The sequence below is a fragment of the Scyliorhinus canicula genome, chromosome 5 (assembly GCF_902713615.1).
Source record: "Scyliorhinus canicula chromosome 5, sScyCan1.1, whole genome shotgun sequence".
NCBI classification, from domain to species: Eukaryota; Metazoa; Chordata; class Chondrichthyes; order Carcharhiniformes; family Scyliorhinidae; genus Scyliorhinus; species Scyliorhinus canicula.
The window spans coordinates 169,057,456-169,082,048 of NC_052150.1; the positions used below are offsets into that span (position 1 = coordinate 169,057,456).

General features: G+C 45.1%; 1 protein-coding gene across 1 annotated transcript in view; it reads left to right on the plus strand.

The window, feature by feature from the left end:
* mrc1a (mannose receptor, C type 1a) overlaps window positions 1–24,593 on the plus strand; it is a 213,876-nt gene that overhangs the window by 37,973 nt on the left and 151,310 nt on the right. The window contains exons 4-6 of the mRNA XM_038798045.1: window positions 14,471–14,635; window positions 18,350–18,463; window positions 23,758–23,904. Of these exons, the coding sequence (XP_038653973.1) occupies window positions 14,471–14,635; window positions 18,350–18,463; window positions 23,758–23,904 (426 nt within the window). The remainder of the gene's footprint in view (window positions 1–14,470; window positions 14,636–18,349; window positions 18,464–23,757; window positions 23,905–24,593) is intronic.

Here is a 24,593-nt window from a genome sequence, read left to right on the forward strand (position 1 = left end):
ATGGGCCCTCTTTTCTGGCATGTTTGCCAGGCAGGCACATAGCTGTCTGGACCTTCCCAGAAGCTGATGGATGAACACTTGTTGCAACAGTCCAAGCAGGAAGCTTCACTTGTGATGTGCTAGAAAATATCAAGCTGTTACCCGAAAGTGATCTGGAAGCCCATGCAATCCACATTCAAATCTCATCTCTATCAGTATTTTGCAGTCAAAGGTGATGATTTTGGGGGAAGTATGCTGGCACAGTGGTTAGCACTGCTGCCTCATAGTGCCAAGAGCCTGGATTCAATTCCCACCTCGGGTGACTGTATGGAGTTTGCACATTCTCCCTGTGTCTGCGTGGGCTTCCTCCAGGTGCTGCGGTTTCCTCCCACAGTCCAAAGATGTGCGGTTTAGGTGAATTGGCCATGGTAAATTGCCCCTTAGTGTCCAATGATGTGCAGGTTAGATGGGGCTACGGAGGTATAGGACGGGGGAGTGGGCCTAAGTAGGATGCTCTTTGGGTGAAGACTGAATGGCCTCCTTTTGCACTGTATGAATTCTATGGATTTGTGTTTTTTTTTCACTTGTAGACTGTTTTAAGGACTGAATGAACACAGTCAAGAGATTTTTACCGAAAGTTTAATAACAGGACAAAGTTTAGAAATTGTAGGGATTGGGGATAGGGAAAAGCAGCTCATAGAATTTAAATCCAATTGGACATGGACTACTTCAGTGTCTGATGAGTTGGGAATGGTGCTGAACATTGTGCAATCATGAGCAAAAGTCCCCACTGCTGTCTTTATGATGGAGGGAAGCAGCTGGTTGGGCCTCGGACTCTACCCTGAGGAACTCGTGCAGAGATATTCTTGGACTGAGGCGATTGATCTCCAATAAGCGCAACCAATTTCCTGTGTGATAGGTATGATTTCAATCAGCAGAGAGTTCGCCCCTGATTCCCTAACTCTAGTTTAACCAGGGCTCCTTGATGCCATACTCGGTCAAATGCTGCCTTGATGTCAAGGGCAGTCACTCTCACCTCACCTCTGCAACTTAGCTCTTTTTTACATGTTTGAACCAAGGGTAATGAGGGCCGAATTCTCCATTGCCTGTCCGCCTCGTGACCGCTACTACTCAGAACAGAGAATCCAATGCTCAGCCAAATCACCCAATCACTGCAGCAGGACCGGAGTATCACACTGCTGTTAATGGACGGAGAATCCCACTGCTGTTAATGGACGGAGTGTCCCACTGCTGTTAATGGATGGAGTATCCCGCTGCTGTTAATGGACGGAGTATCCCACTGCTGTTAATGGACGGAGTATCCCGCTAATGTTAATGGACGGAGTATCCCGCTAATGTTAATGGACGGAGTATCCCGCTGCTGTTAATGGACGGAGTATCCCGCTGCTGTTAATGGATGGAGTATCCCGCTGCTGTTAATGGACGGAGTGTCCCATTGCTGTTAATGGACGGAGTATCCCACTGCTGTTAATGGACGGAGTATCCCGCTGCTGTTAATGGACGGAGTATCCCGCTGCTGTTAATGGACGGAGTATCCCACTGCTGTTAATGGACGGAGTATCCCACTGCTGTTAATGGACGGAGTATCCCGCTGCTGTTAATGGACGGAGTATCCCACTGCTGTTAATGGACGGAGTATCCCATTGCTGTTAATGGACGGAGTATCCCACTGCTGTTAATGGACGGAGTATCCCACTGCTGTTAATGGACGGAGTATCCCGCTGCTGTTAATGGACGGAGAATCCCACTGCTGTTAATGGACGGAGTATCCCATTGCTGTTAATGGACGGAGAATCCCACTGCTGTTAATGGACGGAGAATCCCACTGCTGTTAATGGACGGAGTATCCCACTAATGTTAATGGACGGAGTATCCCACTGCTGTTAATGGACGGAGTATCCCACTGCTGTTAATGGACGGAGTATCCCACTGCTGTTAATGGACGGAGTATCCCACTGCTGTTAATGGACGGAGTATCCCACTGCTGTTAATGGACGGAGTATCCCACTGCTGTTAATGGACGGAGAATCCCACTGCTGTTAATGGACGGAGTATCCCACTGCTGTTAATGGACGGAGTATCCCACTGCTGTTAATGGACGGAGTATCCCACTGCTGTTAATGGACGGAGTATCCCGCTAATGTTAATGGACGGAGTGTCCCACTAATGTTAATGGACGGAGTATCCCACTGCTGTTAATGGACGGAGTATCCCACTGCTGTTAATGGACGGAGTATCCCACTGCTGTTAATGGACGGAGTGTCCCACTAATGTTAATGGACGGAGTATCCCACTGCTGTTAATGGACGGAGAATCCCTCTGCTGTTAATGGACGGAGTATCCCACTGCTGTTAATGGACGGAGTGTCCCACTAATGTTAATGGACGGAGTATCCCACTGCTGTTAATGCACGGAGTATCCCACTGCTGTTAATGGACGGAGTATCCCGCTGCTGTTAATGGACGGAGTATCCCACTGCTGTTAATGGACGGAGTATCCCGCTGCTGTTAATGGACGGAGAATCCCGCTGCTGTTAATGGAGGGAGTATCCCACTGCTGTTAATGGACGGAGTATCCCACTGCTGTTAATGGACGGAGTATCCCACTGCTGTTAATGGACAGAGTATCCCACTAATGTTAATGGACGGAGTATCCCGCTGCTGCTAATGGACGGAGTATCCCACTGCTGTTAATGGACGGAGTGTCCCACTGCTGTTAATGGACGGAGAATCCCACTGCTGTTAATGGACGGAGTATCCCACTAATGTTAATGGACGGAGTATCCCACTGCTGTTAATGGACGGAGTATCCCACTGCTGTTAATGGACGGAGTATCCCACTGCTGTTAATGGATGAGTATCCTACTGCTGTTAATGGACGGAGTATCACACTGCTGTTAATGGATGGAGTATCACACTGCTGTTAATGGATGGAGTATCACACTGCTGTTAATGGATGGAGTATCACACTGCTGTTAATGGATGGAGTATCACACTGCTGTTAATGGACGGAGTATCCCATTGCTGTTAATGGATGAGTATCCCATTGCTGTTAATGGACGGAGTATCCCATTGCTGTTAATGGACGGAGTATCCCATTGCTGTTAATGGACGGAGTATCCCGCTGCTGTTAATGGACGGAGTATCCCGCTGCTGTTAATGGACGGAGTATCACACTGCTGTTAATGGACGGAGTATCCCGCTGCTGTTAATGGACGGAGTATCCCGCTGCTGTTAATGGACGGAGTATCCCATTGCTGTTAATGGACGGAGTATCCCATTGCTGTTAATGGACGGAGTATCCCGCTGCTGTTAATGGACGGAGTATCCCGCTGCTGTTAATGGACGGAGTATCACACTGCTGTTAATGGACGGAGTATCCCATTGCTGTTAATGGACGGAGTATCCCACTGCTGTTAATGGACGGAGTATCCCATTGCTGTTAATGGACGGAGTATCCCACTAATGTTAATGGAACCTTCGAAGGAAATCGAGATGGATTATCCATTCGGCGCTTCTGGCTGAAGATCGTTGCGAATGCTTCAGCCTTGTCTTTTGCACTGACATGCTGGGCTCTTCATCATTGAGGATGGGAATATTTGAGGAGCCTCCTCCTTCTGTTATTTGTTTGATTGACAACCACCATTCAGAAATGTAATGGCAGGAATGCAGAACTTAGATCTGATCGGTTGGTTGTGGGATCGCTTAGCTCTGTCTTGCGCTTTCTGCTTCTGCTGTTTGGCATTCTTGTATTGTAGCTTCACCAGGTTGACACCTCATTTATCGGTATGCTTGGTGTTGCCGCTGGCATGTCCTCCAGCACGCTTCATTGAATCAGGGTTGATTCCCCAGCTTGTTGGTAATGGTGGAGTGGGGATTTTGGGCTTTGAGATTGCAGTTTGTTCCTGCGTACAATTCTGTTGCTTCTGTTGGTTCACTGCACCTTAGGGATGCCAGTTTTGAATTATTAGATCTGTTTGTGGTCTATCCCATCTTGTCTTTTTATATGCTTGATTTAAGACTATTTTTAATTATTCAAATATCAGAATCCTTTGAGTTATCTGATGATAACAGGACAGTTGAAATCAATGTCATGTGGAACCTGCATGCTGCAAACCATGGGCAGGATTTTACAGCCCATCCACCATTGGGATCACCAATAGTCAATTAACTTTTGGCTGGACTGCCGAATCTCCCGGTGGCGGGTCCCACTACAATGGGGCAGGGAAACCCTGGGCCACAAGTGTCCAAATACTCGATGGAGGATAGCCTCAGCCTGAAGATGAGACCTCATCTCCACAAGGACTGTGCGGTGGCCACTCCTATTGATACCGCCATAAACAGGTGAATCAGCAACAGGTTAGGCTGGTGAAGGCAAGGTCAAGTAGGCGTCACTTTTGTTAGTTCCTTCACCACCTGCTGTAGACCAGACTGAGTGGCTATGTCCTTTAGGTCCAGACAGGTTCAGTCAGTATTAGTGCTCTTGGTGATGGACACTGAAGTCCCCCACCCAGAGAACATTCTGTGCCCTTTCTACCCAAGTGATGTTCAACATGGAGACGTACTGATTCAGCAGCTGAGTGTCAGTCAGTAGGTGTTAACCAGCAGGAAATTTCCATGCCCATGTTTGACTTGATGCCATATGACTTCAGAAGGCATGGTTCTGTGGCCTTGTTGTGCTCTTCTTCAATCAAAACGAGGACGGTAAATAGTGGGAGAGGCAGAAAATGGGAACTGCGCCAGGCATCAGGTGCCAAACCGGCCCGCTCCTTTGGTGAAATCAGGATCTCGCCATAGCATGGAGAGAAACCAATTATCACCACTAAAGCCCTATTTCCATACAATTAACAAGAGCCACCCCATATCCAACGGCCTCCTGTCATTCAGTGGCCTCCCAGCAATGTGGTCACGCTGGCACCGATCAGTACTCCTTTTGAAAAACGTGAACCTGGCAGAAGAGCTTCCGTGGCGAGCTGAAGAGGTGAGTAGCCATCTTTGCTCACAGGCAAAGAGCCTGGGGGCGCTGGGCTTGCCACCCCAGTGCTTGGCAGGGAGTGGGGGGCCCCTCGGCTGGGGGCGGGGAACCGGGGAACCCTCTGCAAGGGTGGGCCATCATGGGAGGGTTTGGGGATGCACGGAGGGGGGAGGGGGGGGGGGAGGGGCGGCTACCGGGGGACAAGCTCATGCAGCACCACCATGTCAACCCCTGGACCATTCCGGGGGCAACACTTGTCCCTGCCCGTCTGCCCCACTGACCACCCATAAACCCCACCGACTGGCGGGGCCTCTAGCCTTGCGGCTGAAGGCTATTGCTAATAGAGAATTGGCAATCGTGGGTAAGAGAGCACGTCACACAACCCAAGCGGAAACCTGTGGGTGGCAGGCCATGTAGCATGTGGGAGTGATTGTCCAGCATTACCAATCACACCTTGATGCATGGAGACTGTGCCTTAACACTGCAGGAGGCAACACCACACTCACAACGGCCGACTTCCAAACATCCAGGGGCTGTGACACAGCTCCTGGGACATGCCCATGGCTGGAGGGTGGTTGAGTGCCACGAGGAGGCCAAGGGTTCGGAGGTCGTCACGCATTGCAGAAGAAGGTGATGGAGGCATCATACTAGTTGCACACAAAGTTTTTTACTGTGTTTTACAATTCGCCACCCTCCCAATGGTGCTGTCCCCTCCACCATCCCTGCCTCATCACCCCTACCTACCCCCACATCCTCGCCCGGTGCCCTCAGTGATCCTCAATGTGCTTTGCCTTTCTAGCTCTGACACTACGTCTAAGTGTGTCCCCATGATGCACATCTGAGGTGGAGGCAGCCAGCTGCTTACCACGTCCCGCGGCCTTCGATGCCCCTGGTGGGTGTCCTCTAGGGGCACTGAGGCCGGAGGGCTCCGGTTCACTTGTCGGTGGCACATGCCCTGTCCTGTGTGCTGGCTGCGAGATGCAGCCTCATCAGAGGGGTGGAACTTGGGGGAGCTGGTTGCCACCATCGCCACTCTATGGGATGGGTCCGGGTTGGAGGTGCCCCCTCCTCCCACTAGGTGCTCATAGGGCCCTGGGATTCACCTTGGGATGGAGGGGCAGCTGGTTCAAGCCCCGGCTGCTCCTGCATCATATGGTTCTGCCAACTTTGGCGGTTCCCCATAGCCGTACCATCATGTCAACATCCTCGGTGATGCTCCTCAGTGACTTCGACATGCTCTGCAGCCCCTTGACAATGCCTAACTGTGACTCGGACAAGCTCTGCAGTGCCTTGGCCCTGTTGATCTGAGAGGTCATTAAGGTCAGCCTGGTACTGGGTCACATTCCCCCAGCGAGGCGGACATTCTGCCAAGACCTACAGCCATCGCCGTCACCGACTCTGCGACGTCTTGTACACCTTCGCTAATGGTGCTGATGTTGCGCACCAGGCTGTCCAATGCGGTCACCACCCTAACAATGTTGGCCTCAGTGCCACGCATTGGCAGTGACATCTCCTACACCTGTAGCCTCTGGGACTCCTCCAAGTATCTATGGATCTGCTGGAGTGACGCTAACATCTCCCTCTGATGTCCGGCTGCTCCCTAAAATCTCTATCAGCTCCGGGATGACCTCTTCCACAGGCTCAGCATCAGGCTGAGACCCGACTGGGTCCAGGGATCCAGCAGAACTCCCAACTGCTGTCTCACCTGGGGGTTCTTGTCTCCACCTGGTGTACATCAGCAGCAATGTGGTGTTCACCAGATTGTGCCCCAGAGGCCTGACCACTAACATTTCCCACCGAGGTGCGTGTAACTGCACAGGTGGAGGGTGGGGATGACGGCTGTGACAGGACAATTATGATGGCACCTCGGAGCTCTCCTCTGAGGTATTGTTTTGGGAGACTGGAGAGGGGCCACTCGGGATTCGCCGGCGTCATCGGCTGGAGGACCTGCGGGAGAATGGAAACATGGTCAGTGGGAGGGTTTGGTCAGTAAGACAATAACAACACACGTTTGACAGCTCCTCCAGGTAGAGGGCAGTGGTTCCTCACTGCTGCAGCATCCACCAACCTCTGCCTTGGTGACCGCTCTGTCCTCAGCCACACCAGTCAACTCCAGGACACGCTCTTCGAACGAGGTGTGGATTCTTCTGTCTGACACACCACCGCCACTCTGGACCCTGTCCCAGCGATTGTAGGAGAGCTTTTCCTGAGGAGATACAGAGAAGGCACCGTTTGTCACACGCGTGGTTCACAGTGGTGGGAGGGAGTATGTGAAGGAAGGGTTGGGGGTTTGAAGGGGGAGGGGATGGTGTGTTAGAGGTTACATGGCGAGTTGAGGGGGTGGATGCTCCTGTGGGGGCGGAAAGGCAGGTCTGGGGGGAGGGGGGCCTACATTGGTCACTCGTGCTGCCTGGTGTAAGTCATTAACCTTTCTTCTGCACTGGAGGCTGGTCCTTCTGGTCACACCCCTGGACTCACAGCCCCCACCATCTCAACCCAGGCAGCATTAGGACCCTCGGGGGAACAGGACATCCCTCCAGGCCTGCACAGCGTTTCGCATCCTCCCCAGATATGCATCCTCGAACCTTGGGGACTCCTCGGGCAACTCCCTTCCAACTGAATACCACGTGCTGCTGTTCCAGTCTGTCTGTCCATCAGGTGGGACAGGACATATCCAGGGATAGCGATCATAGAATCATAGAATTTACAGTATAGAAGGGGACCATTTGGCGCACCATGTCTGCACCATCCCTTGGAAAGAGCACCTTACTTAAGCCCACACCTCCACCCTATCCCCCTAACCCAGCAACCCCACCTAACCTTTTGGAAACTAAGGGGAAATTTAACTGTTGCTTGACTAGTCCGTGGGACATCTTTCCCAATTTTGGCACACTGGGTTTGCCGTTACAGTTTCCAGTGCCCAGGTCAATTGCATTTTTAGATATCGTAGTGGTTTAATACAACTGAGTGGCTTGCAAGGACATTTCAGTGGGCGCTTAAGAGTCAACCACATTGCTGTGGATACTCAAGGGCCGTTATGTTCCGGACGACAGCCCAGCCCAAAGTTCATTGACTTTCAGCAGGACTGGGTGATCCCAATGGTGGATGGTGCTGGAAAACCTGCCCATTGTTTGCAGAATGCAGGTTCCATATTGTGGTGATTGCAGATCTGAGTAGATGCAATACAACTGAGCAAGCACTAGAGGGATCACGGGAGAGCTATATATACACAGGGACAGGAAGTGAGGACACACTTCACGGAAGGCAGAACTGAAAGCAGGACACAGACACAGGCAGGCAGCATTTGAGGTAGCCGTAAGTTAAGCTCTGAAGACAGAATTAATTCACAATAAAGCATCTTCTCCAACTTTGAGACTACGAGCTTTATTAAGACACGAGGAACAACACATGGTACCAGGTTTGGCTTCAGGTGCTTACTACGGGACAACTCAGCTGCAGAAACAGAAAGAACAAAATGGCATGGAAATCTCCTACTGGACATTGGACTTGGGAAGACATCGCTTATTCGAGGATGTGGCTTGGAACCCCACCTCAGCTGGACACGACCGGCAATGTAAGAAATGTCTGGAAAATATTTAAACAAATGTTCGATTTTTATATCATAGCTAATGATGTAGCAGCAGCCTCAGACGAAATTAAAATAGCAATGCTCATCGCAGGACATGAAGCTAGGAAAGTATATAATGGATTTAAATACTCAAAAGATGAAGACAGCAACAACTTACAAACAATACTAAACAAATTTGAAGAGTACTGTAAGGAATTTGAACAGCACAGAATGCTCAGAGGCCAAACTGCACAGAGACTGAGTGATGCAAAACTCTACAAAAAGAAAGGGTTCAGTCAAGCAATCGCGAGTGAAAAGTACAGATCAAAAAGAACAAATAACTTGAATTTTTCACAAAGCCAAAACGCTGAAATCCAGTCCAGATCGAAAGGAAAAGGTAACTTTCAGAAAGAAAAAACACTGAAATCTGCGATAAAATGGCGTCCGACCACATTTTACAGTCTCGGGCAGACAAAGGACTGAAATCTGCGTCTGTGCATGCGCAGGAATCGGAAGCCGCGCATGCGCAGTTACAATCACCCGTTCATCGTTCTGCGCATGCGCGGCTGGCACAAAAGTTTGCGTTGCTGATTGTTATGCGCATGCGCAAGCCGTGCATGCGCAGTCTCAAAACGTTTTGGTCGCGGATCGTTATGCGCATGTGCAAGCCGCGCATGTGCATTGGACACAAAACCACATAGTAAAAGAAGGCCGATTTGCGCATGTGCAATTGATTCCTACGCATGACGTCACGAGTGTCATGACGTCTGAGGATCCAGAACACGCCTACTTAAAAGGGAAATGCCCGAAAATTGAAAACAAAATACTTAAAGTGGTAAAACCAAATTTTCTTGCCTCAGAACACAGAAAAACGCCTGAACATAAACCAGCAGTTGAAAACAACTCGCACAACACCCTGGAAAAAGCAGTCTGCACCACCCAAAGTGAAGAGAACAAAAAGAAATCAAAAACAAAAAATAGATGATTTGTTTTTCGAAGATTACTACTCAGACATGGCTGAGTTATTCGGATATGCTGATCACAGCATCAGCGACACGGTCGCAAAGCTCAACACGAATCTACTCGTGGTAGATGAATCCAACCAAGATGATTTGTTTTTCGAAGAATACTACTCAGACATGGCTGAGTTATTCGGATATGCTGATCACAGCATCAGCAACACGGTCGCAAAGCTCAACACAAATCTACTCATGGTAGATGAATCCAACACCATGGTGCCATGGCAGATCGTCGATACATTGGATGACAGCAATACCCAAGACGAAGACGACGCCACACAGAGAGCACAGAAAGACTCCACTGAGAGAGCGATGACAGGCTCCACAGTGAGAGTGATGAAAGACTCCAAAAGGGAAGCAAGCAAACACTCCCTGGCGAACACCATGCATGAACAAGACCATGAAGGTCAACCCGCCGTATCTGAGCAACCGCAGGCAGACTATGAAAGTCTACCAAGCTCACATAAACAAGAAGAAGACAATGTAAATCTACCCACTGCATGCGAAAACAGTGACAAGGTGATCACACTCGACATACAGGAGGTACAGGATCACAGCGAGACTGACAGTTCTCAGCTTGTCTGTACAGAAGCACAGAGTAGGGCCACCCAAGTGTCCAGAGAGACCACGCCAACAGAAACCATCCAGATTTTGACTCCAGAAGAGGAACACCAAGAGTCCAGTGAGACCACGCCAAAAGAAACCATGCAGATTTTGACTCCAGAAGAGGAGCACCAAGAGTCCAGTGAGACAACATCAACAGAAACCATGAAGACTTTGACTCCAGAAGAGGAACGCCAAGAGTCCAGAGAGACCACGTCAAGTAAAATCATGCATATTTTGACTCCGGAAGAGGAGCACCAAGAGTCCAGAGAGATCGCGCCAAACGAAATCGCGGAGAATTTGACTCCAGAAGAGGAACACCAAGAAAGCAAAGACGACGAATCTAATCCACAACAAATGACTGATGTCACCAGCATCAATGCAACATCAGATCATTCTCACCATTCTCGAGACGAAATGTTCAATGACTCAAATTATCTACACGGGACACTCATTGAGCATAACAAGAAAAACAAAAGCCAAAAGAAGCACAGCAGAAACGAGAACAACAACAGCAAGAACAAAAGCAACATGAAGTGCGACAAGAACAACAAAAGTCGCAAGAAGCACTGCAGAAACCAGAACAACAGCACCAACAAAAACTACAAGCACAACGACAAAAACTACAAGAAGAACAACAAAACCAACAAGAAGCATAACAAAGATTGCGACAACAACAAAGACAGAAACGACAAAAACAGCAACAAGAACGGCAACGAAAACAACAAAGACAGAAACGACAGAAACAACAGCAATGAAACAACAACTTGTACAAAATGGTACAACTCTGTACATGAAGGACAATGCCACAGCACACTGCAAAACAATGACAAGACTACAAACATGCCATGGGATGACAACGAATCGCACAAACTCACATCTGCTCCAGAACAAGCAAGCACACCAGCTTTCAAGGCAGATGACATAATAAATCGATACCACAAGCACAGAAAAAAGTCCATGTCAGTCAACATCAGTGGTTCAACCATGCAAAAACCATGGGATGACGTATTGGTTACTTAAAATAACAAGGAACACCAACAACATTCACAACGGAGTTGCAATATCAATATCACCATGTCAACAACAACAAAAGAAAAAACTCTGAACAAATTCATCGAGTTTGGACTCATAAATGTTTTTATTAAGATTGGACTCATAAATATAAATTGGCTTTGTAAAATATGCAATAGCACCATCACTTGTATAGATACACATATCATAAGTAACTGTTTTGTACAATTTTCTTTAACGATGTACAGAAAATATGTAAAGTAAAAAGGGGGGATGTGGTGATTGCAGATCTGAGTAGATGCAATACAACTGAGCAAGCACTAGAGGGAGCACAGGAGAGCTATATATACACAGGGACAGGAAGTGAGGACACACTTCGCGGAAGGCAGAACGGAAAGCAGGACACAGACACAGGCAGGCAGCATTTGAGGTAGCCGTAAGTTAAGCTCTGAACACAGAACAAATTCACAATAAAGCATCTTCTCCAACTTTGAGACTACGAGCTTTATTAAGACATGAGGAACAACACACATATGTCACTGATTTCAACTGTCCTGTTATGACAAAAGGATTCTGAAATGTGAATAATTAAAAGTAGTCTCAAGTTAAGCATATAAAAAAGACAAGATTGTTGGGGAGGTGATGATCAGAAAAGTGCCTTTTTACTATCCGCCACACTTGAGTTGCTTGGGAGTGAATGTTAGTTTAAATGACTTGTCCTTGTTATTGGTTGAGAAATATCTGGTTAAGCTCAAAAATAACAGCAACTTCATCATTTTTTACCATATTGGCATTTTCTGTTAACTGTACAAATAATAGTACCAACTTGGTGTAATCATTTTGTACGATGGAATCAACAACTTAAAGTTGTTTTGCTGATCTGGAATAACTCGTGAAAATATTTTGAAATGTTGTCTATGCAATGTTACATTGCCTAAGATAACATTAACAGTTTGTAAATCTGCAAATGCACATGATTCTTTTGTTCAGCGATGTTTACTGCTGATTGTTAATTGTATATTGCAATCACTTTATTTTCCTGTTTACAATACTTGGCACTTTACAAGTTGCCCTTAGAAATTCCAGTTTCCTTTCTTTCTTAATCTCTGGCACAGCTTTCCTCCCTTTTAGGATCAGAGCTGCTTCAGTTGTTCGGAAACCAGAAGAGGAAGGGACACCATTTCTATTTCCATAAAGATTATACCCGATATGTCTCTTGTCTCACTTCATTCTGTTGTACATTTCTTTTCTTCTTTGCTTCTGCTGTATCAAACACACAAGTTCTTGGCTGTGCCTAAGAGAAAAATCTGCACTCTGTATAATCTAATCCTTTCCTATTCCAAAGCAACTAAAACAGTATCAAGATAAGCTGCAACGTTATGTATTTGTTCATGGGATGTGGGTGTCACTGGTTGGACCAGTACTTATTGCCCATCCCTAATTGTCCTTGACAAGGTGGTCATGTGCCACCCTCTTGAACTGTTGTGTAAAAATGCTCCAATTTTCAACTCAAGTATAACATGTTTTAGCCACTGCCTTTGGCAGGAAAAGGTTGTGGGGTGAGGGGTGGGGTGGGGAGGGGGAGGCGGAGCGAGGGTCGGTAGGGATGATACTGAACAGAGAGCGGGCCATTCTCTCTGGCAAAATGAAGGAAAGGCTCGGGCTACCTGTTGCGGGGCTTCAAGCCGAGAACTGCAGAGCACCATCACCAGAGCCTTGGTACAAGTCCTGCTGTTGAGGAATGTACAAAGATTTGGGACTGGTATGTTCCGAACATCTTGGAAATGTGATCCATTATTGATATAAAGTTTCAATCACAGTTTCATTATTATAACAGTTTGCTTAGGAATTTTGAAGTCCATATAATAATTATTTATAATTTATTTAGTGTCAACTTTTTAGAAGTTCGATTGATTCCTATAACATGATATGTACTAATATATAAATGCTTAGTTCTGAAATTCATGCCAGTCAATTGGTTCCTATTTCATTTTACTCTTCGAACAAAACGTTCAAAAAAAACATTTCCTTTGTCTTTTCATTTTTTTAAAATTGTGGACATCACTGGTAAAGCCAGCCTTTATTACCCATCTCTAATTGCCCATTACAGATGGTAGTGAGCCATCTTCATGAACTGCTGCAGTCCATGTGGTGTCAGAATAATCACAGTGCTGTTCGGGAGAGAATCCTGGGACTTTGGCACAGTGACAGTGTAGTCAGGATGGTGTGTGGCTTGGAGGAGTACTTGCAGGGGGTAGTGCTCCCATGTATCTGCCCTTGTCCTTTCATTTTGCCATCGTAGATGAGGTTCAAAACTACCCTTGTCCATCTAGGTGTAGAGTCCAAGGGTTTGGAAGTGTTGCCGAAAGAGCCTTGGTGAGTTGCTGCAGTGCATCTTGTAGATTGTACACAATGCTACCAATGAGTGGGAGACTCTTCAAGGTAATGGAGATTTCATGGTTTTAATCTCTAGCCACTGTGGTGAATGTGTAACCACTATAAATTCACACTGTACATCCATCTGTGAGCCATTGTGCAGCTCTGCCCACAGGGGGAGATGAGGAGCATGTACAGGGCTCCACCCTTGGCTCCGCCCCCATCAGGAAGTATAAGTGCTGCGGTCCTGCGAGTCCGCCCTCAGTTCAGCACAGTCACAGGCAGGCTCAGTTGTAAGCCGATTAAAGCCACAGTTTACTCCAACTCGTGTCTCTGGTTGAATTGATGGTCGCATCAGCCACAGTACATGAAGTGCATCAACCCTATAGTCTCAATTATGCTTTTCCTCTTGTGGCCATTTGCAGTGGAGATAGTGCTTGTATGAAGGCACACTCCATTCCAGTATTTTTCAAGCATGTTCTCTCTCTTTAATTTCTGAAGGAAGTTTTTCTTAGCTGGTAACTTCATGATTTATGTTGTAGCTCCACAATCAGTAGGGTAGTGAACTAGAATCCAAATGAACACTTATCGACAAAGCTTTAATTTTCACATTGTATATGGATGCTTACCTGAATGCAACTGACATTTATAATGCCAGAGTTCTAAACCGATATAACTTAAAAAATGGTTAAAAGTCACATTTTAGTCCAAGCTGTGTTTTCATTATGCCATGATTATGCTATAACGATTAATAATGATTTTGAACACATGGACCCGACATATAGTTTAATGTAGAGGAAAGTATAAGTTGCTTATGTACGGAACCAGGAGAAGTGGACTGTTTTTACATGACAGGAGAATTAAATACCTTCCAGAGAGAACATCCATTTACTAGTGAAACCTGTCTGTTTTGCAGCTAGTAAGTGTGGTATTTCATGGAATAAAGATCCTTTAACAGGCAACTGCTACCAAATCAACCCTAATTCAGCTCTAACATGGCATGAAGCAAGAAGAAGTTGTAAGCAACAAAATTCAGACTTGCTGAGTGTGACGGAGCTACACACACAAACATATCTCTCAGGTAACAAATTGTTGCAGTTGAATGAAATTGTTTACATTGTTTTTTGTCATGCAAAAGATCCAATTACTAGTACATAGCAAATTATTAACTTTATTGATCTGTTGCTGCTGGAATACCTCAAAGGTTCCATCATCACTTTGCAATAATCACATTCATGGAAACCTTTGCCAATGCCTAGATTGAGTTATATGCTTCTATGCTATTTCTTGTATGAAGACTGAAGCCCAGTGATCTGTGTTTCCATCTGATAGCAATCATTTTTGTTCCTTCGGTCAAACTTTTATGCTTTATTACTGACATTCCCAAGTTCCATAATAGCAGAAAGATGAACAGTGACAGCGAAGATTGTTTTTGAGGCCTTGAATGAAGACTATACCGGACGATGTGGAAGTCCAGGTGAGATTGGTGATTGTAAGCTCTCGGGAGGAGAATCCAAAGACAGACAAGAATGGATTTCCGGAGTCCTACACAATCACCTTTGTCGTGAAGGTTGCTCTGGGGAAGTAGTAGGGCTGACGCCAACTGCTGATTCATGATCTCTTCCTGGTCAGACTTTTGTATCCTCCATCACCATAAACCATAATCATAAAACATGTCATATCTCCCCATCTACTCAATGTTTAATATGAACTCTGCTCCTCCACAATCCCTTCTAATCTCTCTTCCTCCTTGACCCATGCCAGAAGAAGAAAATGCATCCCACTACATTTGGATCTGCCACTGACATTATGTAATGCTATGTTTGGATACAACTAATGGGCTGGATTCTCCGTTGGCGGGATCCTCCATTTCGCCGGCAGCGCACTCATGCCTGCGGATTTCCCGACGAAATGGGGGTGCCCACAATGGGAAACCCCATTGGACGGCTACAGGATGCAGGATCCCGCTGCGAGCGGGGTCACTCTGCACCAGGAAACGGGTGCAGCGGGATGGAGAATCCCGCCCAGTGTATTTCCCAAGTCAGTCATTACTTTGTTTTGGAGCATTTATTTGATTTTCTGATTCTGGAACAGTGGGAAATATAGACGATACACTTCCAATTATTTTTAACCCTCAAACAAATTCAATTATATGATTTTCTTTAAAGTATTTGAATACTTTATACATTTTTTTTCATTATCTATGGGTGTCATCCTGGCACAGTGGTTAGCACTGCCACCTCACAGTGCCAGGGACGTGAGTTTCATTCCTGCCTTGGGTAACTGTCTGTGTGGAGTTTGCACATTCTCCCCGTGTCTGCGTGGGTTTCCTCGGGGTGCTCTGGTTTCCTCCCACAGTCCAAAGATGTGCAGGTTAGGGGGATTGACCATGGTCAATGCACGGGGATAGGGTGTGGTTGTGGATCTAGGTTGAGTGCTCTTTCGGAGGGTCGATGCAGACTCGATGGGTCAAGTGGCCTAATACTGCACTGTAGGGATTCAATGGATTCTATTAATATTCTCATTCTATAATGATCAATACTTGAGCTAATCAATGTGTTGAATTCTAAACTTCCGCTTGTGATCTTGTCAGTGAACTTGGGTTCTCTAAACATACAGCCTGCTTTTGTCTCCAGTACTTTTATTTAGCTCTTCTTCCTATGTTTTCTTCTGCTTTCGATCCTCCACTATACCCAAGTTATTTATGTCTTGAGAAATGTGGTTGCCTTGATTTCCTTAATTTCTGCTTATTCAGTGGTCATATTTAAAGGGAGGAGCTGCATTAGGATAGTTCGCCAATGCATTCTTGCCATGACGAACTGTCCTAGTGTAGGCTGGAGATCAGATTGATTAACCGCTGCACTAAAATGCACAGCCAATTACACTGGTTAAGAATGCAAATAGGGGTTATTTTGCAATCTCACTGGCATTTTGCCAATGCTGGAATGGCTTCACCCCACATGCAGCCTCCCGTACCAGCCTCCCCGGACAGGTGCCGGAATGTGGCGACTAGGGGCTTTTCACAGTAACTTCATTGAAGCCTACTCGTGACAATAAGCGATTTTCATTCATTCATTTCACATGCAGAGTCCATCAGCTCAATGTAGACAGCCTCCCTGTGACAGTAAGAAGTCTTACAACACCAGGTTAAAGTCCAACAGGTTTGTTTCAAACACGAGCGTCAGGAGACGCGACAACGCAAAATTGCTGAGCAAAAACTTATAGCTAAGTTCCGCACGCATGAATGCGGACTCAACCGGGATCTGGGATTCATGTCGCATTACATTCGGCCCCCACCAACAAGCCTGGACTTGCAGAGGCCTACCGACTGAACTGGCTTGGGACAATTCACACCTCTTTAACCTGGAGTTACCTCTCTCTCTGCATCTTTGATGATTTGATTGCCTGCAGGTGCTCGCATTCCGGGGCATCTCTGACTGTGTCTATATAAACATTTCTGGAACAAGCCTTTCCATTCACCTGAAGAAGGAGCCGTGCTCCGAAAGCTCGTGTTTGAAACAAACCTGTTGGACTTTAACCTGGTGTTGTAAGACTTCTTACTGTGCTCACCCCAGTCCAACGCCGGCATCTCCACATCATGGCTCCCTGTGACAGGCAATGGGGACTTTCAGAGTCGGTGCTCCATGCCTAAATGATGGGGCCGCTGGCAGGATAGGCCTAAACAATTTCACAGGAGGGGTTTCCCTCTACTCCAAGGGTCGTACTGCATTCGTCCCTCAAGATCTTTTACTTATCTGAGAGCACCTCCATGTTGAGGCATCATCATGGTGCCCGACCTGTCTCAGCAGCATCCACCTCTCCTGGTGGGGCTCCTGAGGCTAAAGAGCACCCTGCAGGGTTGTCAATTAAGTAGAGATTTCCACAAAGATTGTTGAGCCAGTCCAACTGCAAACAAAATATGGTTTGTACCCCCAGGAATCCAGAAGCCTGTGGATAAAATTGTGTGGGTAGATATTGGAAGTGGTTCTAATGAGGTTGGACCTTTTGCCAGTATTATTCTTTAACTGCTCTAATTTAGGTTATGGGTTCGAAAATATGTTTATTGGTCTTGACATCTAGATACCTCTTTTTGGTGAGCTGAGGATAATGGATAGAAAAACCATTATAAATTGCCAACTACTGGTAAGGTTCTTTGTTTCCACTGAATCTTTCTCTTTATCAAAACACCAAAGCTAAAACGTTTGCTTCTCTTTTCCTACTCAATTATAAGGATTGCCCACAAAGCAGTTATTATCAGTTTAATCTTGGTGAGTTGCTGCAGGGCATCCTGTAGATTAAAGCTACAGGACAAGTATGAGCTCACCAAAGAGGGTCAGCATAGATAGGATTACCAGGTCATATTAGGGTTACATTTCTGAGGAGGTCACTGACATGTGGGAACCGAGTGTCTATGCATGTTTATCGATATGGACTTCCATTCTATATTTGATAATGGTGCATACAAGAGATTATTAGCAAAACTAACAGCATATGGATATGAAGGTAACCTTGTCATATAGTTTAATAACTGGTTCAGCGGTAGGGCTTCTTCAGCTGGCTGTCAGTGATTCTGTTCTGGCCAATATATTTGTTCCCTGAACATTCTTGTCATAGAACATAGAACGTACAGTGCAGAAGGAGGCCATTCGGCCCATAGAGTCAGCACTGACCCTCTTAAGCTGTTCCAAACTTCCCTCTTCCAAACTTGGACATTGGATATAATTTGTCCCAAAATATAAGAATAGGATAATATTATGAGTAACAGTTATAAACATTGCATTTTTCTTTTATTTAGGACTCATGAATAATTTAAAGACATCACTTTGGTTAGGGCTAAATAGCCTGGATACTGAAAAAGGGTGGCAATGGACTGATCAAAGCCCCTTCAGATACCTGAACTGGGCTCCCGGTAAGTGGTGGGAAAATGAATGTTTCAGTATCTGAAGAATTGAAAAAGTTACGGGTAAGCAACTCTTGGGCTGATTGCATGTATCCCACAATTCCTGGACTTGGAGGGCACAAATGTCACATTGACACCCAGTTCCACTGGGATTCTGTCCCATATTGATCAAATCTCAAGTTTTGTTTAGGATTAGGAGCATTTTTGGAGACGCAGGCTACTTTATATTTCAGAGTTCTGACAAAGGGGGCACACCTGAAATATGAACATAGAGAGCCATAATTTAGCGGGAAGGGGTTTGAGAAGAGAGGGATTAGGGAGAGTAGAGTTGGGTGTTGATGGTAAACTTTCATCATTATTCCTCTGAACTGACTGAAACTTAAAAGAAATTGGGCTTGTATAGAGTAGTTTGAAAATCCTTAAGTTGTGCTCTGTACAGCCTCACGGCGCCGAGGTCCCAGGTTCAATCCTGGCTCTGGGTCACTGTCCGTGTGGAGTTTGCACATTCTCCTCGTGTTTGCGTGGGTTTCGCTCCCACAATCCAAAGATGTGCAGGCTAGGTGAATTGGCCAAACTAAATTGCCCCTTAATTGGAAAAAATGAATTGGGTACTCTAAATTTATTTTTTTTAAAGTTGTGCTCTGTCACTCAGGGTTCTGACACATGGGGAGGAGTGGCATAGTGGTATTGTCGCTGGACTATCAAACCAAGCCCCAGAGTATTGCCCTGGGATCCAGGTTAAAATCCCGCCATTGCAGGTGTTGACATTTAAATTCAATAAAAATATGGAATTAAAAAAATTGTCTAATGATGCCTATGAATTGATTATTGCAAAAACTCATCTGGTTCAGTACTGCCCTTTAGGGAAGGAAATCTGCCGTTCTTGCATGGTCGGGCCTTCATGTGACTCCAGACCCACAGCAATGTGGTTGACTCTTAACTGTGTCCCTTCAAGGGCAATTAGGGATGGGCAATAAATGCTGGCCCAACCTGTGACACCCATATCCCATGAGAAAATTTAAACAAACATTGCGGTGTGAACCCGGAGCTCTTTGTTTCATGTTCAAAGATGACTGCGCTGTCTCAATGTCTATCTCAGTGATGGGTCTATATTGAATGGATTGTAAAGTGGCAACTACAGACATTCCCTCATGGCAGAGATCACATGACTACAGCAAGCCAGCCAGGACAAGTAGTTGCATTCCAAAACTCAAACACCCCCACTTTTCATAACAAGCAAAATATCAAAACATCTCCCTTTTCTTAACAAACAGAAGACACATTTGCGTGCATTAACAATTCTTTGTTCTATTACTCAGTTTTTATTCTTGCATTCCATGTATAGTATTTAAATCGTGCAGGTCTCTTATTGGTGTGCTTTTGTGTTGTCATTGTCCAGAGAGTATTGTTCCCGTAGCATTTGTTCCTATGGTAAGTTTTATTGTTCCATTTTGTTTGTTGGGGGCTTGTAGCTTTCAGGGATTGACAGTGCTCTGTACTCCGTACAGCTTGTGGAATCCCTCCTTCCTGACTGGCTGACCACAGTAAGAAGTCTTACAACACCAGGTTAAAGTCCAACAGGTTTGTTTCAAACACGAGCTTTCGGAGCACGGCTCCTTCTTCAGGTGAATACAACCTGGTGTTGTAAGACTTCTTACTGTGCTCACCCCAGTCCAACGCCGGCATCTCCACATCATGACTGGCTGACTGCAGAGAAGGAACAGCTTTGCTAGTTGTTTGTATCTGTCTACAGCTGCGTCAGTATATTTGGTTGTTCACCTCCACCGCATATGAGCAAGCTGACAAATTATCTATGCACGTCCCAAGGTTTCGCATGAAATTACTCCTCTTAAGAGCATTGAAGGTTTGCACCATGACTGGCTCCCCAATGCTCAGCTCTGGTAATTGTTTTGCAGTCTTCAAAATGAAATTTAGCTTTCTGCCATTTGACTTCTGACTTCAGTAGCTTCTTTGCTATTGGAAGAGTAATGTGCACATAGCGTGACATTAGTCTTTGGCCTGGACTACTTTCAGTTGGTGTGTTTCTCCACTCTAAGATGAACTTGTATACATCCATGCCAGATTTGCACGATTTCTTGATGATTCCTTTGGCAATTGTCCCTGCTTCCTTTGCTTTTTCACTCGACCTGGGATACCATGGAGAAAACGTATAGGTTGAATCGCCTAGTCCTTTGTGAAGTGACTGAATTGTTCACTCGTGAACTGAAAGCCATTGTCACACATCACAATGTCTAGAATGCCATATGACTGAAGTGTGTTTCCAGGCATTCTACTGTATTGCCTGCATTTGTTGAAGTTAGCTGGTCTATCTCCCAGTAGTCGGGATTCTACAATAACAAGATGATCAGTTCCTGCTAGTGTGAAGAAGTCTACTCCCAAGCTTCATCCATGGTCTGTCTAGGATGTCATACATCATCAACGGTTCTCTAGCTTATTTAGCTTGGTTCTCATTACAAGAACTGAACTAGCCAATGTGGTCTTTGATTTCATTGTTTAGCCATGGAGCACACCCATTTCCTTTCTCAGGCTTCATTTAATCCTTGATGGATTTCATGGATACACTTCAGCATCTCTTCTCTCATCTCCATATGGATGATGATGCTATTTTGTACATGATATTATCTTGGGCTATCAATACATCTTGGTATGCCAAATATGCTCCAGTGATCACAGGTGTACTTGATACTCTCAGGCCATCCTTTCATCATTACTCCTTGCATCATTTGGAGGATTTGTATCTCGTTAGGCACCTCAATTGATTTGAGCAAGGTGCTCGTCTGTCATATTCAGTTCCACGGCTGGGTTGATGACTCACAAATCACGTTGAGCTGCTGTTTGATGTCTCTATCAGCATGTTTAGGGTTACCAGCCCGAGCTTTACGAATACTTCAACTGAGATGAATAGCTGTTGCGTCCCATCTATGACCTGGAACTGACCTTCCTTCTTGCCATTGCATGGCCCCTCAGACTAATTTGTCCTCATGTTATGAGTATTGTGCCATCATACAGCCTCCTCAATCTTACTTTTGTGCATTTAATTTTCAGATCACCTTGTTGAGCTAATCGCACATGGCCGTGAAAGTCATGACATTTCATGGTGTACCAGTGTCTATCTGACACTTAATTGCTTAATACTCTTTTACAGTCATTATTGTAAAAGTCACAAACCATTTATCACCTATAGATTTGACGGAATCAACCTATTGGATGGTGTATTATTGTTCTGCTGATATCTCACAATCTGCATAGGCTTGTTTTGCTTTTTTCTCACCAAACATTTGTGCGCAAAATGACTGCTCCTTGCAGTTAAAACAGAGCTCTCATACGCTGGGCGTATGTCTTTGTCTGACGTCCTCTGCAGTATTTTCATCCTGCCCTTTGTCTGCAATTGTTCTGCTCCTTCAGTTTGCAATGTCTCTCATCAAAATGTATCTCCTGGTCTGCTCTGTCATATATGTGCTCTAACTGACATTTTCCAAGCTCCGCATTTCTGCCCATGTTTATGCCTTTCCTGAGCATAAGATTCCCCTCTTTTAGCAGATGTTCTCTCATTGAGGGTTCCAATATGCCTTAGAGAATTATAGAATTTACAGTGCAGAAGGAGGCCATTTGGCCCATCGAGTCTGCCCGGCTCTTGGAAAGAGCACACTACCCAAGCCCACACCCCCACCCTATCCCCGTAAGCCAGTAACCCCACCCAACACTAAGGGCAATTTTGGACACTAAGGGCAATTTATCTTGGCCAATCCACCTACCCTGCACATCTTTGGACTGTGGGAGGAAACCGGAGCACCCGGACGAAACCCACGTACACTGGAGGAGAACGTGCAGACTCCGCATAGTGACCCAAGTCGAAAATCGAACCTGGGACCCTGGAGCTGTGAAGCAATTGTGCTAACCACTATGCTACCGTGCTGCCCATATATTCTATCTTAAATCAGAATATAATTTAGCTGTCCAATTTCACATGACTGCAAGCTGTTTTACTGCAGTCACATACTGGCCAGTGGATTCATTTGCACCTTGAGTTCTCATGTTGAATGCATACCATTTATAAGTAGCGTACACTGGGCATTTAAGATGCATTTTCACGGTGTTCAAAATCTCTGTTGGCTGTTTACTTTGTTCATCGGATAGATTTAAGGTGGAATGCAATTTGTCGCGGTCCCTCCCCACCTTTTCCAGCAACACTTTTTGCAGATCTGATTATTTCTGTGTGCCTGAGCTGTGTCTTCTCTGCCGCATTGCCAGATTTCAAAACTCTATTTTATCTCCACTCCTTAACACTAATGTTTCATGTACAAAGACTACAGAGATTTCTCAGTGTCTGTCTCAGTGAGAGATCTTTATTGAACTGACTGTAGCATGACAAAATCACACAACTACAGCAAGCCATATAGCACATGTAGCACCATTGCATTTCAAAACCCAAACATCCAGAGTCAGCAATCATCAAAATCAGAACAAATTTTAACTTTCCCACCCAAATCACTCTTGGAAACCCTAAAAAAAATGTGTCTTGTTCAAGTCTAATTGGGTAATAATGGTGATGTGATTAATGAAATTTGGTGAACAACAGAACTAGACCCACAAAGTAAATTTATATTTTCATGGAATGTTGTTAAATGATTAATGAGTAAACATTTAAACTAATTCTTAATGATAATTTTAAAGATGTTTTTAGATAATATTTTAACTTCTATCTGGGCATATGCATGTCCCAATCTTCATTTGTTCTATGTGAAAATTATTGAAGGTAATTTTATTTGAGCATTTTTAGTTTCCTGTTTGGGGATGACTGTGAAATTCCTTTAATGTGATTTGGCTGCTTGGACAGCCTGATGGAATCACTGCTGCTCCACACTGAATTCCCAGTATAGAAGCCTTAACTGCAGAACCATTGCACAGCGATAGAGGTGAAAATCTCACCAAAGGTACAGTAAAATCTCTCAGCAAGACTAAGATCAGTCAGAAGCAAGCACCTTTGCTTCATCGTTGAACCCCAAAATCCAACTCATGTGTTCATTCACTGCATAGCTGCTGATAGAATGGTAAACTGGAGCGTCCATTTTTATTATTGTTATTAAACAAGTCATTTCAACAATGAATTGACAAAGTGTTTTACATTTGATTTCAAACTGGTTTCCAGTAATGTTTCCCCAGAGACAATTCATTCAGTGAATGCCTCTTATCTGTGCATTACTTACAGTATCGTAATTAGAATCTCAATAATTCACTTGTTGATATGACTCATTTTGTTTTTCTTTTTCTGTGAACTTAAGGATATCCATCAGGTGAAGCAGATCATACATGCGTGGTTATGAATCCTTCCAGGGCAGCAAAGTGGGAATCCAAACCTTGTTCTCAGAAACTGGGATACATTTGTCAGGATGATAGTGGAAACACAAACACTTCCAGGACGATTGAAGGTTAGCCCTGTTGGTGTGTCTAACATTGAGAGTAAATATTGCATGTACTGGTTTGAACACAGAGCAACAAATGTCAATGCAAGAAAGTATTTTGAAGATTTCACTTTCATTTGAGGTAAGAATTCCCGTGGCTGTTTGTGAAACAGATTTCCTCTGTTTATGATTTAGTTAGTGTTTAGATGGGAAGGTCCTGGAATGGAACCCTGGCTTAAAAGGCCATAACTTATACTTTTTTTTAAAGAAAATGTGGATGAACACTCATAGGACAGTCTAGTAGCTTTTAGCAACAGAAAAAAAAACACTTAATAAACATATAGTTGACTATTATATAATACTCCTTCACCCCACCCTCACCTTCACAAATGTACACAGATTAAAAAATAACACGGGTCACAAAAAATATATCTTATGCTATAATGTTCTCAGTAAATACACAGTGCCTGTAAACCAATAGGCCAACTGTGGTAAGGCACTCCCCACTTTGAAATCAAGTGACAGATGTCACCCAATTGAATTCTGTGTATTTCTCCTCAAATCTTCCCAGATGATTATTACACTGAGAGCCAACAGGCCTCACTGGGCTCTGGCTTCTGTACGAATCTTTACTAGCTTTACTCTCGAAGGACACACGTTAGAATCTTCTTCTAAACATTGCTTTCTCTTGGTTGTTTTCAGCAAGGATTCACTTC